The 19,509-nt window shown below is 42.3% G+C and overlaps 2 protein-coding genes across 2 annotated transcripts; both read left to right on the plus strand.

Moving 5' to 3' along the window:
- Positions 1-7,790: 7,790 nt before the first annotated feature.
- foxe3 (forkhead box E3) lies at positions 7,791-9,041 on the plus strand. The gene has a single exon (XM_039001900.1). It carries the CDS (start codon positions 7,791-7,793, stop codon positions 9,039-9,041), a length of 1,251 nt encoding a protein of 416 aa, XP_038857828.1.
- Positions 9,042-17,658: 8,617 nt separating this feature from the next.
- foxd2 (forkhead box D2) lies at positions 17,659-18,771 on the plus strand. Its single transcript, XM_039001902.1, has one exon. The coding sequence runs from the start codon at positions 17,659-17,661 to the stop codon at positions 18,769-18,771; it is 1,113 nt and encodes a 370-aa protein (XP_038857830.1).
- The last annotated feature ends 738 nt before the right edge of the window (positions 18,772-19,509 follow it).

The raw sequence follows: 19,509 nt of genomic DNA on the forward strand, positions 1-19,509 counted from the left end.
TGGTCGGAGAGTCCTTTAGGTGCCAAACGGGCTGTCATGTGCCTTTTACTGAGGAGAGGCTTTCATCTGGCCACTCTACCATAAAGGCCTGATTGGTGGAGTGCTGCAGAGATGGTTGTCCTTTTGGAAGGTTCTCCCATCTCCACAGAGGAACTCTAGAGCTCTGTCAGAGTGACCCTTCTCCCCCAATTGCTCAGTTTGACCCCGCGGCCAGCTCTAGGAAGAGTCTTGGTGATTACAAACTTCTTCCATTTAAGAATGATGGAGGCCACTGGGTTCTTGGGGACCGTCAATGTTGCAGAAATGTTTTGGTACCCTTCTCCAGAGCTATGCTGTCCTTTCTCAGAGCTCTACAGACAATTGCTTCGACCTCATGGCTTGGTTTTTACTCTGACGTGCACTATCAACTGTGGGACCTTATATAGACCGGCGTGTGCCTTTCCAAATCATGTCCAATAAGTTGAATTTACCACAGGTGGACTCCAAGTTGTAGAAACATCTCAAGAATGATCAATGGAAACAGGAGCTCAATTTCAGAGCTCAATTTCGAGTCTCATAGAAAAGGGTCTGAATATATTATTAATATATAATATTTTTAATACATCTGTTTTCGCTTTGTCATTGTGGGCTATTGTGTGTAGATTGCCGATTTTTTTTAGATATGTAATACATTTTAGAATAAGGCTGTAACGTAAAAAAAAATGTGAAAAAAGTCAAGGGGTCTGAATTAAAGTAGTATTCAGACCCCTTGACTTTTTTCACATTTTTTTACGTTACAGCCTATATAGTCTCTATATATATAGATATATACTATATATATAGTATATAGCAATGGCAAGAGACAACTTTATGTCTACTTTCTTGTATGATGCATGCAGTAGAATCATTTCATTTGTGATGAGATGCTGTAGATATTCAGTAAAAATAAATGAATACTCATAAATTGTAGGTATGAAATATTGCATGTTATGATAGAGCAACACTTAGTTGTTACCTTCTTTTCAGTGGAGAATAGAGAGAGGGAGCAAGAGAGAAATGCCTGTTGATAGCTGTGAAGAGACATAGTGAGGAGAGGGGTTTGAAAGAAACTCCTTGTCCCCTCTCACAGAGCGTGGCTCTCTCTCATCTATCTGCCCTCTGAAACTTTGACGTCTAACGCCGTGTCTACCTGCGTCACCTCACTGATACCTAATTTAGCCCCGTGGAACATTATTGGTTAATGAAATGGGGGGGTAATATAACTCCCAAATTCAGAACCTTGTGTTCTGACATTTGAAAGGTAGGTTGGGCTACTTTCATAGATATTCAGTCGACAACCCCTCTCCCTCTTTACACATGCACACACACACACCCAAAAAGACTTCCCAGACACCCGACCCAAACCTCATCCCGTCCACCCCTGCCACAAGCTCTTACTCATCCTCCTTCAGTCTGGGCCACATAGCCCCCCAGGAATGCTCCACACAGACATATCCATATTTAGCTACATCACAGCTTGGAGGAAGGTTGAGGGAGTTTTCATCTCACAGAAAAGGCCAAAATCCTATTTTCGAGAAGATAGTAAGATCTTAAGGTATAAAAAAACCTGTTCTTCTTCTTCCCCTATGATCTCTTTGATACAGTATGATCCTCTTGTTTGTCCTTCTCCTTGGTGACCCTGTGAAGAGCAGGTAGGCCCACAATACCCACCCTGTCAGATAGGAGCTCAGAGCTTTACGTTATTAGGCCCTTTTTGTTGGTGTGTGTCATGTTAAACAGCGAGTATTAATGTTTACAACATCTTACACACCATTCTCTGACTGAGCTCTGTCTCCCAAGATTTTTTAAATCTAGCTCATTCTTTTTGGCTATTCCATCACTTCACATGAAAGGCTGTTGAAATACATGGGGAGGCTTACTATTTCAAAACTTTTATAAATGTTATTTTTAACATATATTATTCATATGATATATTACCTTTGAGTCATAATATAAGACAGGCCTACATGAGGCCTATGTAGATTAATGGGTTGGCTACATTAGGAAAAATCAAAGACTATCTTCATACAGACCTATAAGTAAATGTACTTATTGATTACAGTAGCTAGGTTTCATCCAATTTGCAACAGATTTTCATGTGAATATTATAAAATCTGCATTTAAAGCATATGCGCATTTTTCCACCAAAGTTTTGTGTCCATCAAAACTGACTTGTTGCGGATAAAAGCCTGTACATGATGACATAGTGCAAAAAAAAAAAAAAAAATTTGCACTAAAGTTAAATTAACTAAAAAATATAAGTTCAAAGTGTTTCGAATGCATTTTCCACTCTATCGATGTTTTCGTCACACAAACTGTTGAGATAAATGGCAAACAGTTCGCTGATAAAGTTGACAGGTTAGGTTTTATGATGACTTTGATAAGAGCAAGATTATTCTTATTTGTTAATTGGCAGCTAAGCACCCATCGTCATGTCACTTGCATACAGATTAAGACCCTCAATGTGTATCGTAAAAGAGCATCAACCCTGTGCAGTTAAATCGTAACTTATTTTTTCTGTGTTTTTTTATACAGTATGACTTTACTTGCATTAAAACTGTGGACAGAAACTTGGTTATTGATCATGTTCATGACAGAACTTTGGAGTTGATATTGTTACAGGTGGAAGGAATCATAAGAATAACAATGTAACATGACCAACTTTCCAAATGCTTATATTACAACTAAGTGACACGTCACAGGTGGAAAATACCAGAAGTAGTTTGTCAACAATAACAAATCGAACATGTAAACAGCAGACAATTTTTGTAGTGTTGTGACGTTTAACTAACAAATTCAACAAACAAATGTATGCCTTAACTGCTTGTTTGAAAAGTAGGCTATTGCCACCTGCTTATTTCTTAAACGATATGTGGGAGCATGTTGCCATGAAATGGTAGCCCTATCACTGGCTCTCCAATCGTTCCTACCAGGAGATTGATTTGAATGTGACATAACTGTTCACTCGACAAGGTGTGTATTTAGCTTTGATATAGTCCACAAAAACCATGGTTATGCAAGTTGGACCTGTATTTAATTTCAGACCAAATAAAAGTAGAGGATGAAGGTTTATGAGGTAAATGGGTTAGTATTGAAGAGTTTCTGGGAGCCACAGCGGGTGACTAGGCCTACATTTGCTCCACAACAACGAAGACATTAAAGGTCCAATTCAGCTGTTTTTATCTCAATATCAAATCATTTCTGGGTAACAATTAATAACCTTACTGTGATTGTTTTCAATTAAAATGGTCAAAAAGAAACAGAAATAGCTTGTTAGCAAAAAACAATTTCTCAAGCAAGAATTTTTGCTGGGACTGTCTGGGAGTAAGGGGCCTAATTGGAGGAGCCTAATATGAGGGCTATATAACCTGAAAACAATCTGTTATTGGCAGAGAGGCTAGAAACTCTCTTTGTTATTGGCAGACCAAAACTCCACCCATGCAACATGAGCTGAAATTGAATGTTGTCTTTTCAAACAGCTCTTACACTAAAAGGGTAATATCATAATTTTCACCATTTCACAGTATTATTCCAATCTCATAGTGGGGAAATGTATATAAAACACAGGAATATCAGCCTAGCTATTTTTTTTTACTGCACTGCCCCTTTAACCATAATCTGTAATTGCTTGTCAAGAGCTAGGCTTTATATGTAGGAAAGGGAGGTTGAAAATTACCCAAAAGCATTATAAAGTAAAACATGCCCAACAGGGCTTGATAACCCCAGTCCTTCAGTAGCCAAATCCTGGGGGTCTTCCACATTTTGCTCTTCCCCCTCGTCACCTGATTGCTCAACTGCTCTGCTTACCTGTAAGCAGGATGTCACCTCATTTTTGGTGTCAGTGGATCATTCCTCAGACATGCATGAGGCATTTGGAGGGTGGGAGTTGCTCGCCTCATACCTGTCATAGGGGGTTTCCTGACCTGATAAAGACCTAGGGGACTGAACACATCAGTGTCTGAACACATCAGTGACCAGTGGAGTATTCATCACCCTGGTTTTGTTTTAACATTTTGTTGCTAGACAAAATGCATTCATGAAAAATGCAACACTAATAAATCTTGATTTGATAAGTATTCACCCCCTGAGTCAATACATGTTATAATCACCTTTGGCAGTGATTACAGCTGTGAGTCTTCTTGGGTACGTCTATAAGAGCTTTGCACACCTGGATTGTGCAATAGTTGGCCATTGTTATTTTTCAAATTCTTCAATCTCTGTCAAGGTTGTAGGGATCATGACTAGACAATTTTCAAGTTTTACCATAGATTTTTTCAAGCAGATTTAAGTCAAACCTGTAACTTGGCCACCCAGGCACATTCACTGTCTTTTTGGTAAGCAACTCCCGTGTAGATTTGGCCTTGTGTTTTAGGTTATTGCCTTGCTGAATGAATCTCCCAGTGTCTAGTGGAATGCAGACTGAACCAGGTTTTCCTATAGGATTTTACTTGTGTTTAGCTCCATCCCGTTTCTTTTTATCCTGAAAAACTCCTCAGTCATTGCCGATGTCAAGCATACCCATACCATGACGCAGCCACCACCATGCTTGAAAATAAGGAGGCAGTTACTCAGCGATGTGGTGTTGGATTTGCCCCAAACATAAAGGGGGATACCTAATCAGGTAGCTCCCTGGTCTTTGTAGTTGAATCTGTGCTTAAAATTCAAAACTTGACTGAGGGACCTTACAGATGTTGTATGTATGTGGGACAGAGGAAGGGTTAGTCATTCAAAAATCATGTCATCCCTTATTATTTTGAATTGTTTGAATTGTTCTTCCACTTTGACATTACAGAGTATTTGGTGTAGATCAATGTAATTAATTTCAATCACAATTTGTAATGGAACAAAATGTGAAGGAATAGAAGGGGGTGAATTCTTATGATACCCACTGTATATATTAATACATTATAGGTTTCATAGAGATGCATTGACAATCTTTGTTAGTATTTATTTAATTTATATATTATCTATGACCCCAAATCACCCAGATGTTTGCCTGTTGGACTTGGCTCTGAGGCAGTAGCAGTGAAGCTGAGTAACAGAACAAGTCCTTTATCTCACTTACTATCTGACCCTGTGTTCACTCTGTACATTCAGTTCTTTCAGTGTCTGGTCTCCACAACGTGTGTGTGTGTGTGTGTGTGTGTGTGTGTGTGTGTGTGTGTGTGTGTGTGTGTGTGTGTGTGTGTGTGTGTGTGTGTGTGTGTGTGTGTGTGTGTGTGTGTGTGTGTGTGTGTGTGTGAGAACCATATGCGGTGCTATAGCAGGGCAGTGTAGCGTGCAGTGCAGGAGCGAGCAGGGCCTAGCCAGCCCAGGAGAGCCCCAGTACTCTGGTAATCCCTGTGTTTTCAGGAGCCCTGGCCCGTACTTGATGAGCTTGGGCAAGGAAAGGGGTAGCGTTCTCTCTAGTGCGTTTCTCTCTCTTTCTCCCTATCCCGCTTTCATTCCCCCCTCCACCCCTGGAGCCGCTTCGCGAATGAATGGGTTCCAAGTGTTAACTCAGCAACTCTCTCTTTCTCTCTCTTCTTTTCCTCGTTTTCTCCCAAAGAGAGGAAGAGAGCCAGATGTGGGGATGCTAAACGCGTACCCAGAGAGAGAAACAGAAGAGAGATTCTTATCCTCTTTCTAGCTGTGAACATTCTAAATGTTGCCGGGAAGTCTGTGTGAGTTGAAAATGGCATTCAGACATGTTGGACAGATCTGACACCTTGAATTATTTTTAGCTGTACATGAATTATATGCAGAATCTTAAACGTTTCTAAACAGAACTATCAATATTCATGTTAATTTGTAATTTTCTAAATGAATAACCAATTGAAGATTTGAATTTAGATAACACTTGCATGTTGCAACATGTGTTGCTCTCTCAGTGCCTGGAGTGTGTTGGTGCAATGTGTTGGTGGTTAAGGGGTTAAGGGGCAGACTGTGTGTGTGCACGTGCGTGCATGTGTATGTGTGTGCACAGGGAGGTGGGAGGGTACAGGGATTACTGTGAGGCTCTAGGCCCCAGGGCAGAGAGGCTGTTTCCTGGCCATAGCCCCTGTTTGTCCTGCCTGACCTGGCAGCTCTGGGGCCAGATCCTGCTTGGATACACCCCCGCTCCCACGCCTGTCTGAAGCTGTTAGCCACTAGCTGTGAGTGGCTAGCTGGGCTTAGTGCGTCTGAGCTATGGGTGGGGTGGGTGCTGGGGGGATGCAGGGGACTTTGTGTTGGGATGGCTTAGTGGGGAGAGGAGGAGTGTAGAATGGGGTGGTTATGGTTTATGACTTTGGTTTGATTCATTACACCATTTATTTAATATCAGCCTGTGAGAGAGCCAAGTGAATGAGCCCTGTTGGTGTAAACTTTGTCTTAAACACAGTGTCTCGCCCCTCCATCACACACGCTCTGACTGTCCCCCCTCTCTTTTTGTCTCTCTCTATCATACACGCATGCACACATACCCACACTCACACTCAGTCACACTCAGATAAACAAATCTTCTGAATATTTTTCTATGTATGACCTCCATCTGAAAAGACAAAATGCATTTTCATAATTTTGTCATAAAGCCATTGAAGCAAATTAAGATTAATTGTATGTTGAAAATGAATATGAAAATAATTGTCTTGGAACATTGTCTTCTGTGTCTTGGATTGTGTTGTTAATGTAACACCCCCAATTCGACCTAATCCATTACGAGTGGAATCATGTGATATCCTAGCTTGTCTATAGGGTGACTTTGTGCAGTATGCTGTTGTTACTACAAAGTCCAGAAACATAACACCTCCCTCTCTGCCCTGAGGACTGTTTGATTATCAATCTCAAAAATTCCTAATGAAATGGAGGGATATTTACTTTTTTCCCCCAAAAGCTTTCACAGCTCAATTGTTTGTTTTTAAAGGGTTGTTATTATTTTTCAATTGGTGGATTGAGCGTTGGGTTTTGAATCCCATAGAGTAGCTCCGTCCGTGTTTTTCTGGCCTAGATATACACTGCAGTCCAGAGCAAACCCACCGAGCCTCAGACACATGGACAGAGAGGGAGGGAGCGCTCCCTGGTCCTTCACTCACATACTAACTTGTGATTGGAGCACTTACACTGACTGTGTGTGCTTGTGCCAACAATTTAACACCATTTTGACTATTCATACTGTATTGAAGCAGTTTAGTAGTGTCTAACATGTAAGTATAGGCTGCTTGATCTGAATATCTGAATGTGACGGAGCCTATGCATTCCAACAACACATTATGCATTATGTCAAACAAATGTGTTTTAGCTGTTTTAATATAACTGACATAGGTCACAATAATTTTAAAATGAGGATGTGGTCCTTTCTATAAAAGAGGCAAACTTCATCCTACTCTCGAAATAAAATGGTCTAGTATCATTAAGGTATTACTCCTAGAGTTACAGTGCGACTTCCTTCCTTACCATTTTGAAGTGTAGATAGGCCTACTGGAAATCATGATCTGTCAGGGGCCTGTAGGTCCCCCCCCCCCCCCCCCCCCCCCCCCCCCCCCCCCACACACACACATTGTCATAGGGTAGCCAGTGTTGTCACTCGAACCCTGTTTATAAAACTGTCCACGCCACTCACCTGGCAAGAGAGAAAGCTTATTGACGGCGAGGGCAACAGGGACTCAAATTCAGGTTCTCAAGTTAACATAGGGAGGGACCCAAAAGACACTGTCTCTGAGCAAATCACCTTTTAACTTTATGGTGCCTGCATTTTTTCAGCTGCTATTTGAAAAAGCTATTTCATTTCAAGCATACATAAAACATATTTTTTTATGAATCTCGAAAATTTCTCTTACTTTTCGGGCATGTGTAACATGACGGCTGAGTCACAGGACTCACCAGCCGAGCTGGCCAGCCCGCTGGTCATGTCGCCTAACGTGAGTCTGGACTCCCATTTACCGCCATCGCCTCTGATGCTGCAGGCCCGGATCAAAGATGGGCTTCTGATCAAGTCTGAGCCACGGGCAACAAGTCCGAACGCGGATCGAGAGGAGGGAGCTACTCTGGGCCAAACCGAGGAGCACCTGCCCACTGGGAGTAGACGTAGGAAGAGGCCCGTTCAGAGAGGGAAACCACCCTACAGTTACATCGCTCTCATTGCCATGGCCATCGCCAACTCCCCCGAGAGAAAACTCACACTTGGGGGTATTTATAAATTCATCATGGAACGTTTTCCCTTTTATCGAGAGAACTCCAAGAAGTGGCAAAACTCCATCCGCCACAACCTCACCCTCAACGACTGCTTTGTCAAGATTCCCCGGGAACCTGGAAGGCCTGGTAAGGGCAACTATTGGACTTTGGACCCCGCTGCTGAAGACATGTTCGACAACGGGAGCTTTCTGCGGAGGAGGAAAAGATTCAAGCGCACTGACGTAAGCACCTATCCTGGGTACATGCAGAGCTCTAGTGCGTTCACCCCGACCCCCATGGGCAGACCGGCATACCCCAACACCATGTACCCAGGAATAGGATCGGGTTACGGCTCGCAGCTGGCAGGGACCCCCCACCCGGCGATGCTGCATCATTATCAGACCCCTGCCGGGGTCAGTCAAGGACAGCCAAGGATGTTCAGCATCGACAACATCATCAGCCAGCAGTCGGTGATGCAGGGAGGAGAGCTCAACCCACTGGGGTTAGGCGGTGGAGACTTGGGCACCATGTCTGCTAGCTGCTCCCTCACTGGCACTGACCCCTCCAACTGCTTCCAGATGCAGACTGTCAATCCCTCAGGGAATTCACTGGGCAGAAGCGGTGGGGGACTGTCATCAAACCTGGCACCCGGGTATCCTTACTCTTCCTCGGCATCCCCCCCCCACCTACCTTCCATGATGCAGTCCAGTTTCTCTCCAGGTAGCTCTCAGGTGTACTGCACGGGGAACCGTCTGTCTCTACCCGCCGTGCGCTCCGGGTCTTGCGCGGAGCACACTGAGCAACTACTGGGTCTCTCCAGCACAATGAACTCTTACAACAACTCTTACATGAGACAAGCCAATTTTGCATCAGGATTAGATCGGTATATGTGAAAAACTGATTTTTATAGAGACAGACAACGATAGAGCCTCAATACATTCCATTTGAAATAGGTGTGAAACCTCTTCTTTGTTTGAAATGCAAATCGACATTCCATTATAGTTTTGTTCATATCTCAGTGCTATTGGTTCGTTTATCTTATGTGTTTTATAACATTAATATTGATGTGTTTTTAGATGTTCTGTAGCCTATCTACTTGTACTTCTTTGTCCGAGAACAATTCCAATTACTGAACCTTACATTTTTGTCATTGTCACCTGTAAAAAAAGAAGAGTTCTCAAACAATATTATTAGCCATATACCTGTATACTGTTCTATTTTGTGAAATGTAAATAGTTTATTTCTTTGTGAATTATATTGAAAAGGCCTACATTGTTATTTACCGTGTTTGGTTGGTGTAATAAATACATTTTTTGATAAGCATGGTCTTGTTGCTTGCATTTGTTGAACTGAATAGGTCTACATGGTCGATACTCGCCTCTCTGATATGAATTATGCCAACTTTAAATTAATAGTTGATCGTTCATTAGACTTTAAATCCAATTCCCAAAAGCCGTATACTCATGAATAAGTGTTTTATTGCATACCTAATAGCCTATACATTTATATTAAGCGAACACAATCTTTACTGATTTATTCACGATTAGCCTGCGTGGGACTTTTCCCAGACTCTCTCTACGCTATGTACTTCCTTTATAAAGTCGCTAATTATGTTGATATGATTCGTTTCCCACCTGCTAATAAAAATGACCAAATCAGAAATAGTTTGTCAAATGTATAGGGTTGAATTAGGCCTAAACAAATGTCTCCTAATTTAACCTTGTTCTATTACAATCTTCTAGGGAATATATGCAGTATTTTATTTGCCTGACTTGTAAGATCATGTATATGCATTGTTGGTAGTAGCACAGAAACGACATGCTTTACAGTTATTTGAAGTAATGTCACAGTATACATATTTGTGGTTGTATCATTATGAATCCATGTACACACGTGGATATCCATATATGCACAGGTTTTGGACTTGACCTAGTTGATCAAGAAGATTTTAGGGCAAACGGACTTCTTAGTCTAGCCTTATTAAGGCCTAAAACATATTTAGAACACAAGTGTGTTGCTGTTATCTGCTTTTGTAGATTAAAAAAACAACATATACATTTGGAACATTGGATTGGGCCAGCACTGTTTACTATCGCCTCGAGTCTGCACGCATGCGTAAAGTAGCGAAGTCTAATGACTACATATACAGTGCATTCGGGAATTTAGAGTTATTTGGTAACTTTAGCTGTGAATGATACAAACCTTAGAATGTCTTAGAAATATACACACAGTGTCTTAGGAAAGTATTCAGACCCCTTGACTGTTTCCACATTTTGTTACGTTTACAGACTTATTCTAAAATTGATTAAATATATTTTTTTCCCTCATCAATCTACACACAATACAATAATGTAAAGCGAAAACAGGTTTATAGATATTTTTGCAAATGTATTAGAAATAAAAACGGAAATACCTTATTTACATAACTATTCAGACACTTTGCTATAAGACTCGAAATTGAGCTCAGGTGCATCCTGTTTCCATTGATCATCCTTGAGATGTTTCTACAACTTGATTGGAGTCCACCTGTGGTAAATTCTATTGAATGGACATGATTTGGAAAGGCACACACCTGTCTATATAAGGTTCCACAGTTGACAGTGCATGTCAGAGCAAAAACCAAGCCATGAGGTCGAAGGAATTGTCCGTAGAGCTCCGAGACAGGATAGTGTTCTCGGGAAGGGTACCAAAAAATATCTGCAGCATTGAAGGTCCCCTAGAGCTGGCCGCCTGGTAACCAAGAACCCGATGGTCACTGACAGAGCTCTACAGTTCCTCTGTGGAGATAGGAGAACTTTCCAGGACAACCATCTCTGCAGCACTCCACCAATCAGGCCTTTATGGTAGAGTGGACAGACGAAAACCACTCCTCAGTAAAAGGCACAGCCTGCTTGGAGTTTGCCAAAAGGCACCTAAAGACTCTCAGACCCTGAGAAACAAGATTCTCTGGTTTGATGAAACCAAGATTGAACACTTTGGCCTGAATGCCAAGCGTCACGTCTGGAGGAAACCTGGCACCATCCCTACGGTGAATCGTGGTGGTGGCAGCATCATGCTGTGGGGATATTTTTCAGAGGCAGGGACTGGGAGACTAGTCAGGATCAATGGAAAGATGAACGGAGCACAGTAGAGAGAGATCCTTGATGAAAAACTCCAGAGCGCTCAGGACCTCAGACTGGGATGAAGGATCACCTTCCAACACAACCCTAAGCACACAGCCAAGACAACGCAGGAATGGCTTCGGGATAAGTCTCTGAATGTCACACCAAGAAAGTCGTGAAGAGGACAACCCCCTTTCCCCTTCAGGAGACTGAAAAGATTTGGCATGGGTCCCCAGATCATCAAAAAGTTCTACAGCTGCACCATCAAGAGCATCCTGACCGGTTGCATCACCGCCTGGTATGGAAACTGCTCGGCATCTGACCGTAAGGCGCTACAGAGGGTAGTGCGTACGGCCGAGTACATCACTGGGGCCAAGCTTTCTGCCACTCAAGGACGTATATACAAGGCGGTGTCAGAGGAACAGAGGAAATCCCCCAAAATTGTCAGACTCCAGTCAACCAAGTCATAGACTGTTCTCTCTGCTACAACACGGCAAAGAGGCTCCTTAGACTATTTACATTGACCCCCCCCAATTTGTTTTTACACTGCTGCTACTCGCTATTTATTATCTATGCATAGTCACCTTACCCCTACCTACGTACATGTACAAATTACCTAAACTAACCTGTACCCCGCACATTGACTCGGTACTGGGCGATTAGGCCTGGGTCGCAGTCGGTGTTCCAATTCATCCCAAAGGTGTTCCATGCGATTGAGGTCAACGCTCTGTGCAGGCCAGTCAAGTTCTTCCACACCGATCTCGACAAACCATTTCTGTATGGACCTCGCTTTGTGCAAGGGGGCATTGTCATGCTGAAACAGGAAAGGGCCTTTCCCAAACGGTTGCCACAAAGATGGAAGCACAGAACCGTCTAGAATGTAATTGTATGCTGTAGCGTTAAGATTTCCCTTCGCTGGAACTAAGGGGCCTAGCCCGAACCATGAAAAACAGCCCCAGACCATTATTCCTCCTCCACCAAACTTTACAGTTGGCACTATGCATTGGGGCAGGTAGCGTTCTCCTGGCATTCGCCCAAACCCAGAATCGTCCGATGGACTGCCAGATGGTGAAGCGTGATTCATCACTCCAGAGAACGGGTTTCCACTGCTCCAGAGTCCAATGGCGGTGAGCTTTACACCACTCCAGCCGATGCTTGGCTTGCGCATGGTGATCTTAGGCTTGTATGCGGCTGCACGGCCATGGAAACCCATTTCATGAAGCTCCAGATGAAGAGTTATTGTGCTGACGTTGCTTCAAGAGGCAGTTAGGAACTCGTAATGAGTGTTTTAACCGAGGACATACAATTTTTACAAGTTTCAGCACTCGGCGGTCCCGTTCTGTGAGTTTGTGTGGCCTACCACTTCGCGGCTAAGCCGTTGTTGCTCCTAGATGTTTCCACTTCACAATAACAGCACTTACAGTTGACTGGTGCAGCTCTAGCAGGGCAGAAATTTGACAAACAAACTTGTTGGAAATGTGGCATCCTATGTCAGTGCCACATTGAAAGTCACTGAGCTCTTCAGTAAGGCCAATCAACTGCCAATGTGTGTCTATGGAGATTGCATGGCTGTGTGCTCAATTTTATACACCTGTCAGCAACTGGTGTGGCTGAAATAGCTGAATCCACTAATTTGAAGGGGTGTCCACATACTTCTGTAATTATAGTGTAGCTAATAGGCATATTTGAGTTGAGGAGACATGTAGGGCCTACCTATGCACGACTATGAAATGTAATCCATACACCTGTGCTGTGCTGTTCTAATCATACTTCTGGCGAGTCTATACAAAACATTATTGGTATTTATTCTTCTTAAAGACAAGTTATGCTATATCTGAAAATGTGGTCTGAGGCACCATATGGATGGTGTGACACGTTCGCGGAGCCTCGGAAGGTATGCAGACGCCAAATTGAGCTCCTTGCTGCATCGCCGTGCTCCACCCAAACAATGTGGAGGGCTCCAGATTGACATGATTGTTTGACGGTAGGTGGGAGCGGGAGGTCCTGTATAAACATAAACTTACTTATTTGACAACTTCCTTCACAACCGCTCTGCTCAACAGCTATGCTCTGCTCCGCGAAGTGCAAGAAGTATAAATGCCCTGACTTCGGCAGAGGCTATATCACCGTAAATTCTGCACGGCCAATGCAGATGTAGGATTGACCATGTGGGGCCTAGAGATTATGGCGTTTACCTCAATCAGGTAGGCCTGTATTTGGAGCGACACCTGGCAGTCTCAGTGAAAAGTTCATTTGTAGTGATTTGTGGATTGAAATTGGAACCTTACTCTACAGTTTGTCCACTAGGGGTCATGTAATACTAAGAAGTCACAAACTGAAAAGCATAGAGTAAAAATGAAAGGGAATGTATGTAGTAATGTGATATTGTTGAGGTATGCAACATTCGGATGTTTTGTTTGTTAAGTTTCCAGGCTACAGTCCAATATGGATGGAAGTGAAATCTGTTCTCATTCCTTGAAGAAAATAACATATTTTGAGGCAATAACAAAAACCGTTTAGGCTACCATGTCCACCACTATAAAAGCTGCACAAAACACTATTTTGAGTTGACTGTCCATGGTCCCAAGCAATCCAGACAGAACTGTAGGTTTATATCCTGCAAAAGCCATTTTACAAACAAGTTGTTTTCTCATGTGATTTTGAAATAGACTAAGGTTTATTCCATGATTAGCCTACAATTCCATGATTAGCCCACAATAGAGACTTCTCTGTAGCCTATCCCTCGTATTTTTATCTCAATACATGTCTGATCCCGGTTTTTGTCGTGGCATGTAGAATAACCAACAGGTGAGCACACATATCAAGAGTAAGAACTGGCTCCTAAGTAATTCGTTTTTTCAGTGTCACTGTAGGCCTGTGGTGGAAATGCAGACCCGTGAGACTGCGAAATCCAAGTCTTGGTTTGGGTGATGATCAATTGTAAATGTGCGTCTACAGGTAACTACCAAAATAAAGAAAAGACTGGAGTAAATGAGGGATACAAAGTACAGCATATTGAAAGCAGGTGTTTGCACACAGTTCTGGTTCCTGGGTTTGAGGCGACAGGTAGCCTAGTGGTTGGGCCAGTAACCAAAAGGTTGCTAGATCAAATCCCCGAGCTGACAGGGCAAAAATCTGTCGTTCTGCCCCTGAACAAGGCAGTTAACCCACTGTTCCTAGGCCGTCATTGTAAATAAGAATTTGTTCTTAACTGACTTGCCTAGTTAAATAAAGGTTAAATAATAAATGTAAATGCCCAGTTTCTTATTCTTTTGGCTACCATGGTTAGAAGAAGGGTGTGTGTTACCCACTTGTGGGAGATCCTGGAGCGGCACCTAAGACAGCGTTTTCAACCACCATCAACAAAACAGCAAATGATGGAATTTCTCGTGGAAGAATGACGCATCCCTCCAGTAGAGTTCCAGACACTAGTAGAATCTATACCAAGATGGATTGAGGCTGTTCTGGTTCGTGGCGGCCAAGCGTCCTATTAAGACGCTTTATGTTGGTGTTTCCTTTATTTGGTCAGGTACCTGAATAATCAGCCTATACATAATGTTATTTCTCGCCAAATCAACTCAAGCCTAAGATGGCGAGATAGCTTCGTGAGTGAACAATTATGAAGTAAGATTTGGCATTCCTCCCAATGCAGCTGTCTGGGTCCTCCGCTGAGCTCAACGATGTGAGCAAGGCAGCCGCTACCAGCTGAAGGGTCGGCTCGATCTGCCCAGGGCGGTGGAGGATTCGGGATGGGTAGGGGTTCTGTGACGGACTAGCTGTGAGTGTGTTTAGATAAATTACAATTGAGAGGATCTCACGGTCGACTCTGGAAACTTTAACTTCCCCACGGTTAGGCTACCTTCACCTGCTCTCCACCTCAGTAAAAACTGAACTTGAGTCATGAGTCATCAAAAAAATTAAAAAATGCGGGCCTATAGCAAATTGGCTTGGCCTGAATGAAATATAACTTTGTTTATCATTGATGTGCTATCTTTTGCAGATAGGGATAGCCTAAAATGTAATTCAAAGGAATTTCATAATTTATTTCGAATGACATTTGGGTCTGTATCGGGGAAATCGTGAAAGGCTCATTGAAATATTGATTTGAATATTATATAGATAAAAGGAAGCCATTTTAACCCACCCAAACATTGCCAATACAGTTGCTGTGGTGTTTTGGGCAAGATAAGCCTGTGCTTGTAACGTGGAGGGCCCTGTTATACAGTTAGCTGATAGTCCTGTACATAGATGGAGCAGGTGCTGATGTATGCATTACAATAACACCATGTTACTGCAACATAATGAACTGGAATGCAAGCGCTGCTCCCCTCCTGTCATGAAACACATAGACCCTTACACATTAGGCTACATGCCATGTCATCTGTTCTGCCCATAGCATACTCCGACAAAGACGAATTGGAGCAGGTTGCAGGCGCAGACATTTGTGTTTGTCTATATGTGAATTATGTAGAAAATGTAGATGGATATTATTGTTATGACTTCTTGACAAGTAACACATAAAACCCGTGAGAAGTGATCGAGGAATGAATGGTAAAGCCATGGAAATGGATTCCATAGCTTGTGCTGCCTTTCTCCTCTGGAAAGAAATAATAAAAGGCATTAGTAAACATTGTTATTATTATGATAATTATACAATTATTCGTATAATTAGGATAATTATTATTAAACAGTAGTCATATATTATTTTATAATTCAAAGAGGATTCTTTCATTGGAAAATGCATCCCATAGTCTCAATTCTGAAAAACACTGCTTTCAATAGTCACACTTGCATGTGGATTTAAAGAATATTTACCGGTCAATCTCGCTTGTGAATTAGTATATCAGCCCCATGTTTCAGTTAAATAATCAGTATATGTAAACATACTGTATATAGCCATAAGTGAAGCTGAGGAAATCTCCCTTTCGATAACATTTTATTTACAGAAGTAACAAGTTATAAGTTTATTTAAACCCAATGGACTCAATAATAATATCAATAGGCCTAATATTAATCTTAACATTAATAATAACAACACAATTACATTGTTTAAAAAATATGTGTTGATTTGACTGGGTTAGAGTTGGGGTTTCAATAGTGTATTATTTACAGTCAATAACGTTTATAATTATATTGCAATGACTGTGCGTTATTACTGGTTAATAGTATATGTGGTCATCATGGTACAGGCTTATAATGACATGGGACAATATTTCACCCAAACGTATATCATTAAATAACAGAATAACCACTTATTTAATTAACTGTAATGATAATAAACAATTAGTTGAGCACTTTTAAATCGTAGCCTTGGTTAAAGCGATTGTGGATATTTAATTGCATCTATAGCATGGTGTTTTGTTTGTTTAGAAGGGTACAAGAGTGTGCATAATTGCAAATTGGAAAACTAAATATTTAGGATATGTTACACATCAGATTCTGAAATTGATGAATACATCAGATTCAAGTGAGAACTAAAATAATCCACCGACTAACAAACAATTAAATAACTTGTTTTCGACTTGAAAGCCATGACCATAAATATGCAAATTATGTTGTACTGGTTCTGGACTTATGTATTTTTTAGCCAATCAATTTACTCAGATTCTTAAGAATTGACCACTATGAGGTTTCAACACTACTGACACTGTGTACACGTCCATCCTGTTTTTATATAACATGCATTCCATCAACATAAAACCAATACTTTTGATGATATTCCATATTTAGAAGATGGACGTGCAGTAGAGTATCGTTAACCCAAGAGAACGTGTAAGGTAGCGCACTCACCACTCCTCACCTTGTCCGTCTTCTCTTCCCTTTGCCCTATCCTTCATTTCCTGGTAACGGTGACACGATGACCACGTGATATAGATGGCTGAATAAATAGCTTTTGAGCGCTATGAAGAGGAATAGTATGAAGCTCACGCAGGATACTTGCTCCGTGCCTGTGCGTAAAGATATCCATACAGATATACAACAGTAAATTAACGACCTAAAATACAAACGCATGCAAGAAAGAAATACTTAATTAAGGATTAATGTACCTATTAATGAATAAAGACAGCTTGTAGTGAACCTCAAGTAAATAGCCTTACTGATTTATGACTTTTCCATTCGAGTTTTGTTTTCCTGCGCTTGAAGTCAGAAGAGTTTCTTCCTCGGTGAAACGAACCATAGCTCCCATACCAACTGGTTGGAGTGGCGTTACACCTGGGTACAAGCGTCGTCTTGCTCTCTTCTATATTCCAGTAATGTTTCTATGCAGCTCGTCGAATTAAACAGGAGTTAACTGTGGTCCTCCGAGGAGCTGGAGAGTGCTATACGCACGGACTGAGTACACCCAGCGTGGAAGCTGAAAAGACTCAGTACGGAACAAGAGGGAGGAAGAGAACCAGTCTCTCCAAGGATGACTCTAGGGACGGATATGTCCGACAACTCTGCTTTGTCTGATGATGTGGACATAGATGTGGTTGGGGGAGACATTTCCGTTGGCAAGGATGGGAAATACCTTCATCGCGATTTTCTAGACAATGACTCGGACGATAATTTGTCTCAGAACGCGGGGGAGAGGGGTTCCTCTCCCGGCCTCAGCAGCTCAGAGTGTCCGGCTGACCAGGTTGGAGTTGGTGGAGATTCAGGTGCCATGATAGGAGATAAGCCTGGTAAGAACGCTCTAGTCAAGCCCCCGTACTCCTACATAGCCCTGATAACCATGTCTATCCTCCAAAGTCCCAAGAAACGCCTCACTCTTAGCGAGATCTGCGAGTTCATCAGCAACAGGTTCCCGTACTATCGGGAGAAATTCCCCGCTTGGCAAAACTCCATTCGTCACAATCTTTCTCTCAATGACTGCTTTGTCAAAATCCCACGTGAGCCTGGCAACCCCGGAAAAGGCAACTACTGGACCCTCGATCCAGAGTCCGCCGACATGTTCGACAACGGGAGTTTTTTACGCAGGAGGAAGCGCTTCAAGAGGCACCAAGTCAACGAAATCCTCAGGGACGCCGGGGGGTTCCTGCCCGGGTTCGGATACGGCCCTTATGGGTACAACTATGGACTCCAACTGCAGAACTTCCATGCTCATAACCCCTATCATCCTCACCTCACAGCAGGCGCTTTCCCTTTCCATAATACACCTTGTGGACTCCCCTCGCCAGCCTCAATTTTCCCCACGCCACATCCCCTGCCCTCTCTATTAGGGGCTGATTTACGAAAGCCATTCTACCCTCAACTAAGCCCTACCTTGCCCGGCCTGGCGCCTCTCAAGACGGACACTAACACGCCAATTCGGCCTTCTTTCTCTATAGACAATATAATCGGTGCAGCTAACTCCGTGGCCTCCCCGTACAGTGCACAGTCGGGTAGCCACAGTCACAGTCAGGCTCAGATCCTGGCCATGTTGAACCCTGCACTCACCTCAGCTTCGAACCACTTGAACCTCTCGCAGGAAACCATGCTTCAGCCTGGTTCACAGACATTCTCCAGCAAAACTGCAAATCTTAACATTTGTCATTTCTAAACTGGCAGCAAAAACAAAACTCGCAGAAATCCTACCCGTTCTGGTTCTGTCGTCTTATGTGAAGGTAGGATAAACGTTCTTTGAGAAATAAGAGTGTTGCTCTTTTAATTGTTAGAAAGCACATTGAGACAAGGAGGGTTATTAAATACAAATCTAACCTTTCCCACTGCCCCTCGTTCCCTTAAAAGCGGTGTTGTGGTGACTTTGTATGGATATTATTTCATGTTGTCAGTGGACAGATATGTGGTTTTGGTGTAAAGCGCATTACCTCACATCCTGTTAAACTGTTGTGCTTTAGTTCCTATCTATTTCATTGAAATTAATATGTGAAACGTATGTTATGTGTATAGACAGAGACACTTAATGTCCATAGGTCATTTTTTGTTGTAATGACAAGAATAATAAATGTTTGTGAATTTAAAAAGACTTTCGTTAACTTGTTTATTGGAACGTTTTATTGGCAATATGCCTGCACACATATGTCTACTCAAAGCCTAAAATCACCTTAGGAAATATAGAATGTGTGCGCCTACGTTTTTAACTTGTATTTTTGCATTTATCTAGCTCATCATTGTTGACCCGAGATCAAAGTTCAATCTTTATGTGTAGGCCCAGTTTGAACCGTTTAGTCTTTGAGAGGCCTACAAGCGCACTTTCTGAAACGATTATGAGCATACATGGTAGTTTACGCATTGGTGCCATAGGTTTAAATCTGCAGTTACATTTTGCGTGCAATCT

This window comes from Salvelinus namaycush, chromosome 10 (genome assembly GCF_016432855.1).
Source record: "Salvelinus namaycush isolate Seneca chromosome 10, SaNama_1.0, whole genome shotgun sequence".
NCBI lineage: Eukaryota > Metazoa > Chordata > Actinopteri > Salmoniformes > Salmonidae > Salvelinus > Salvelinus namaycush.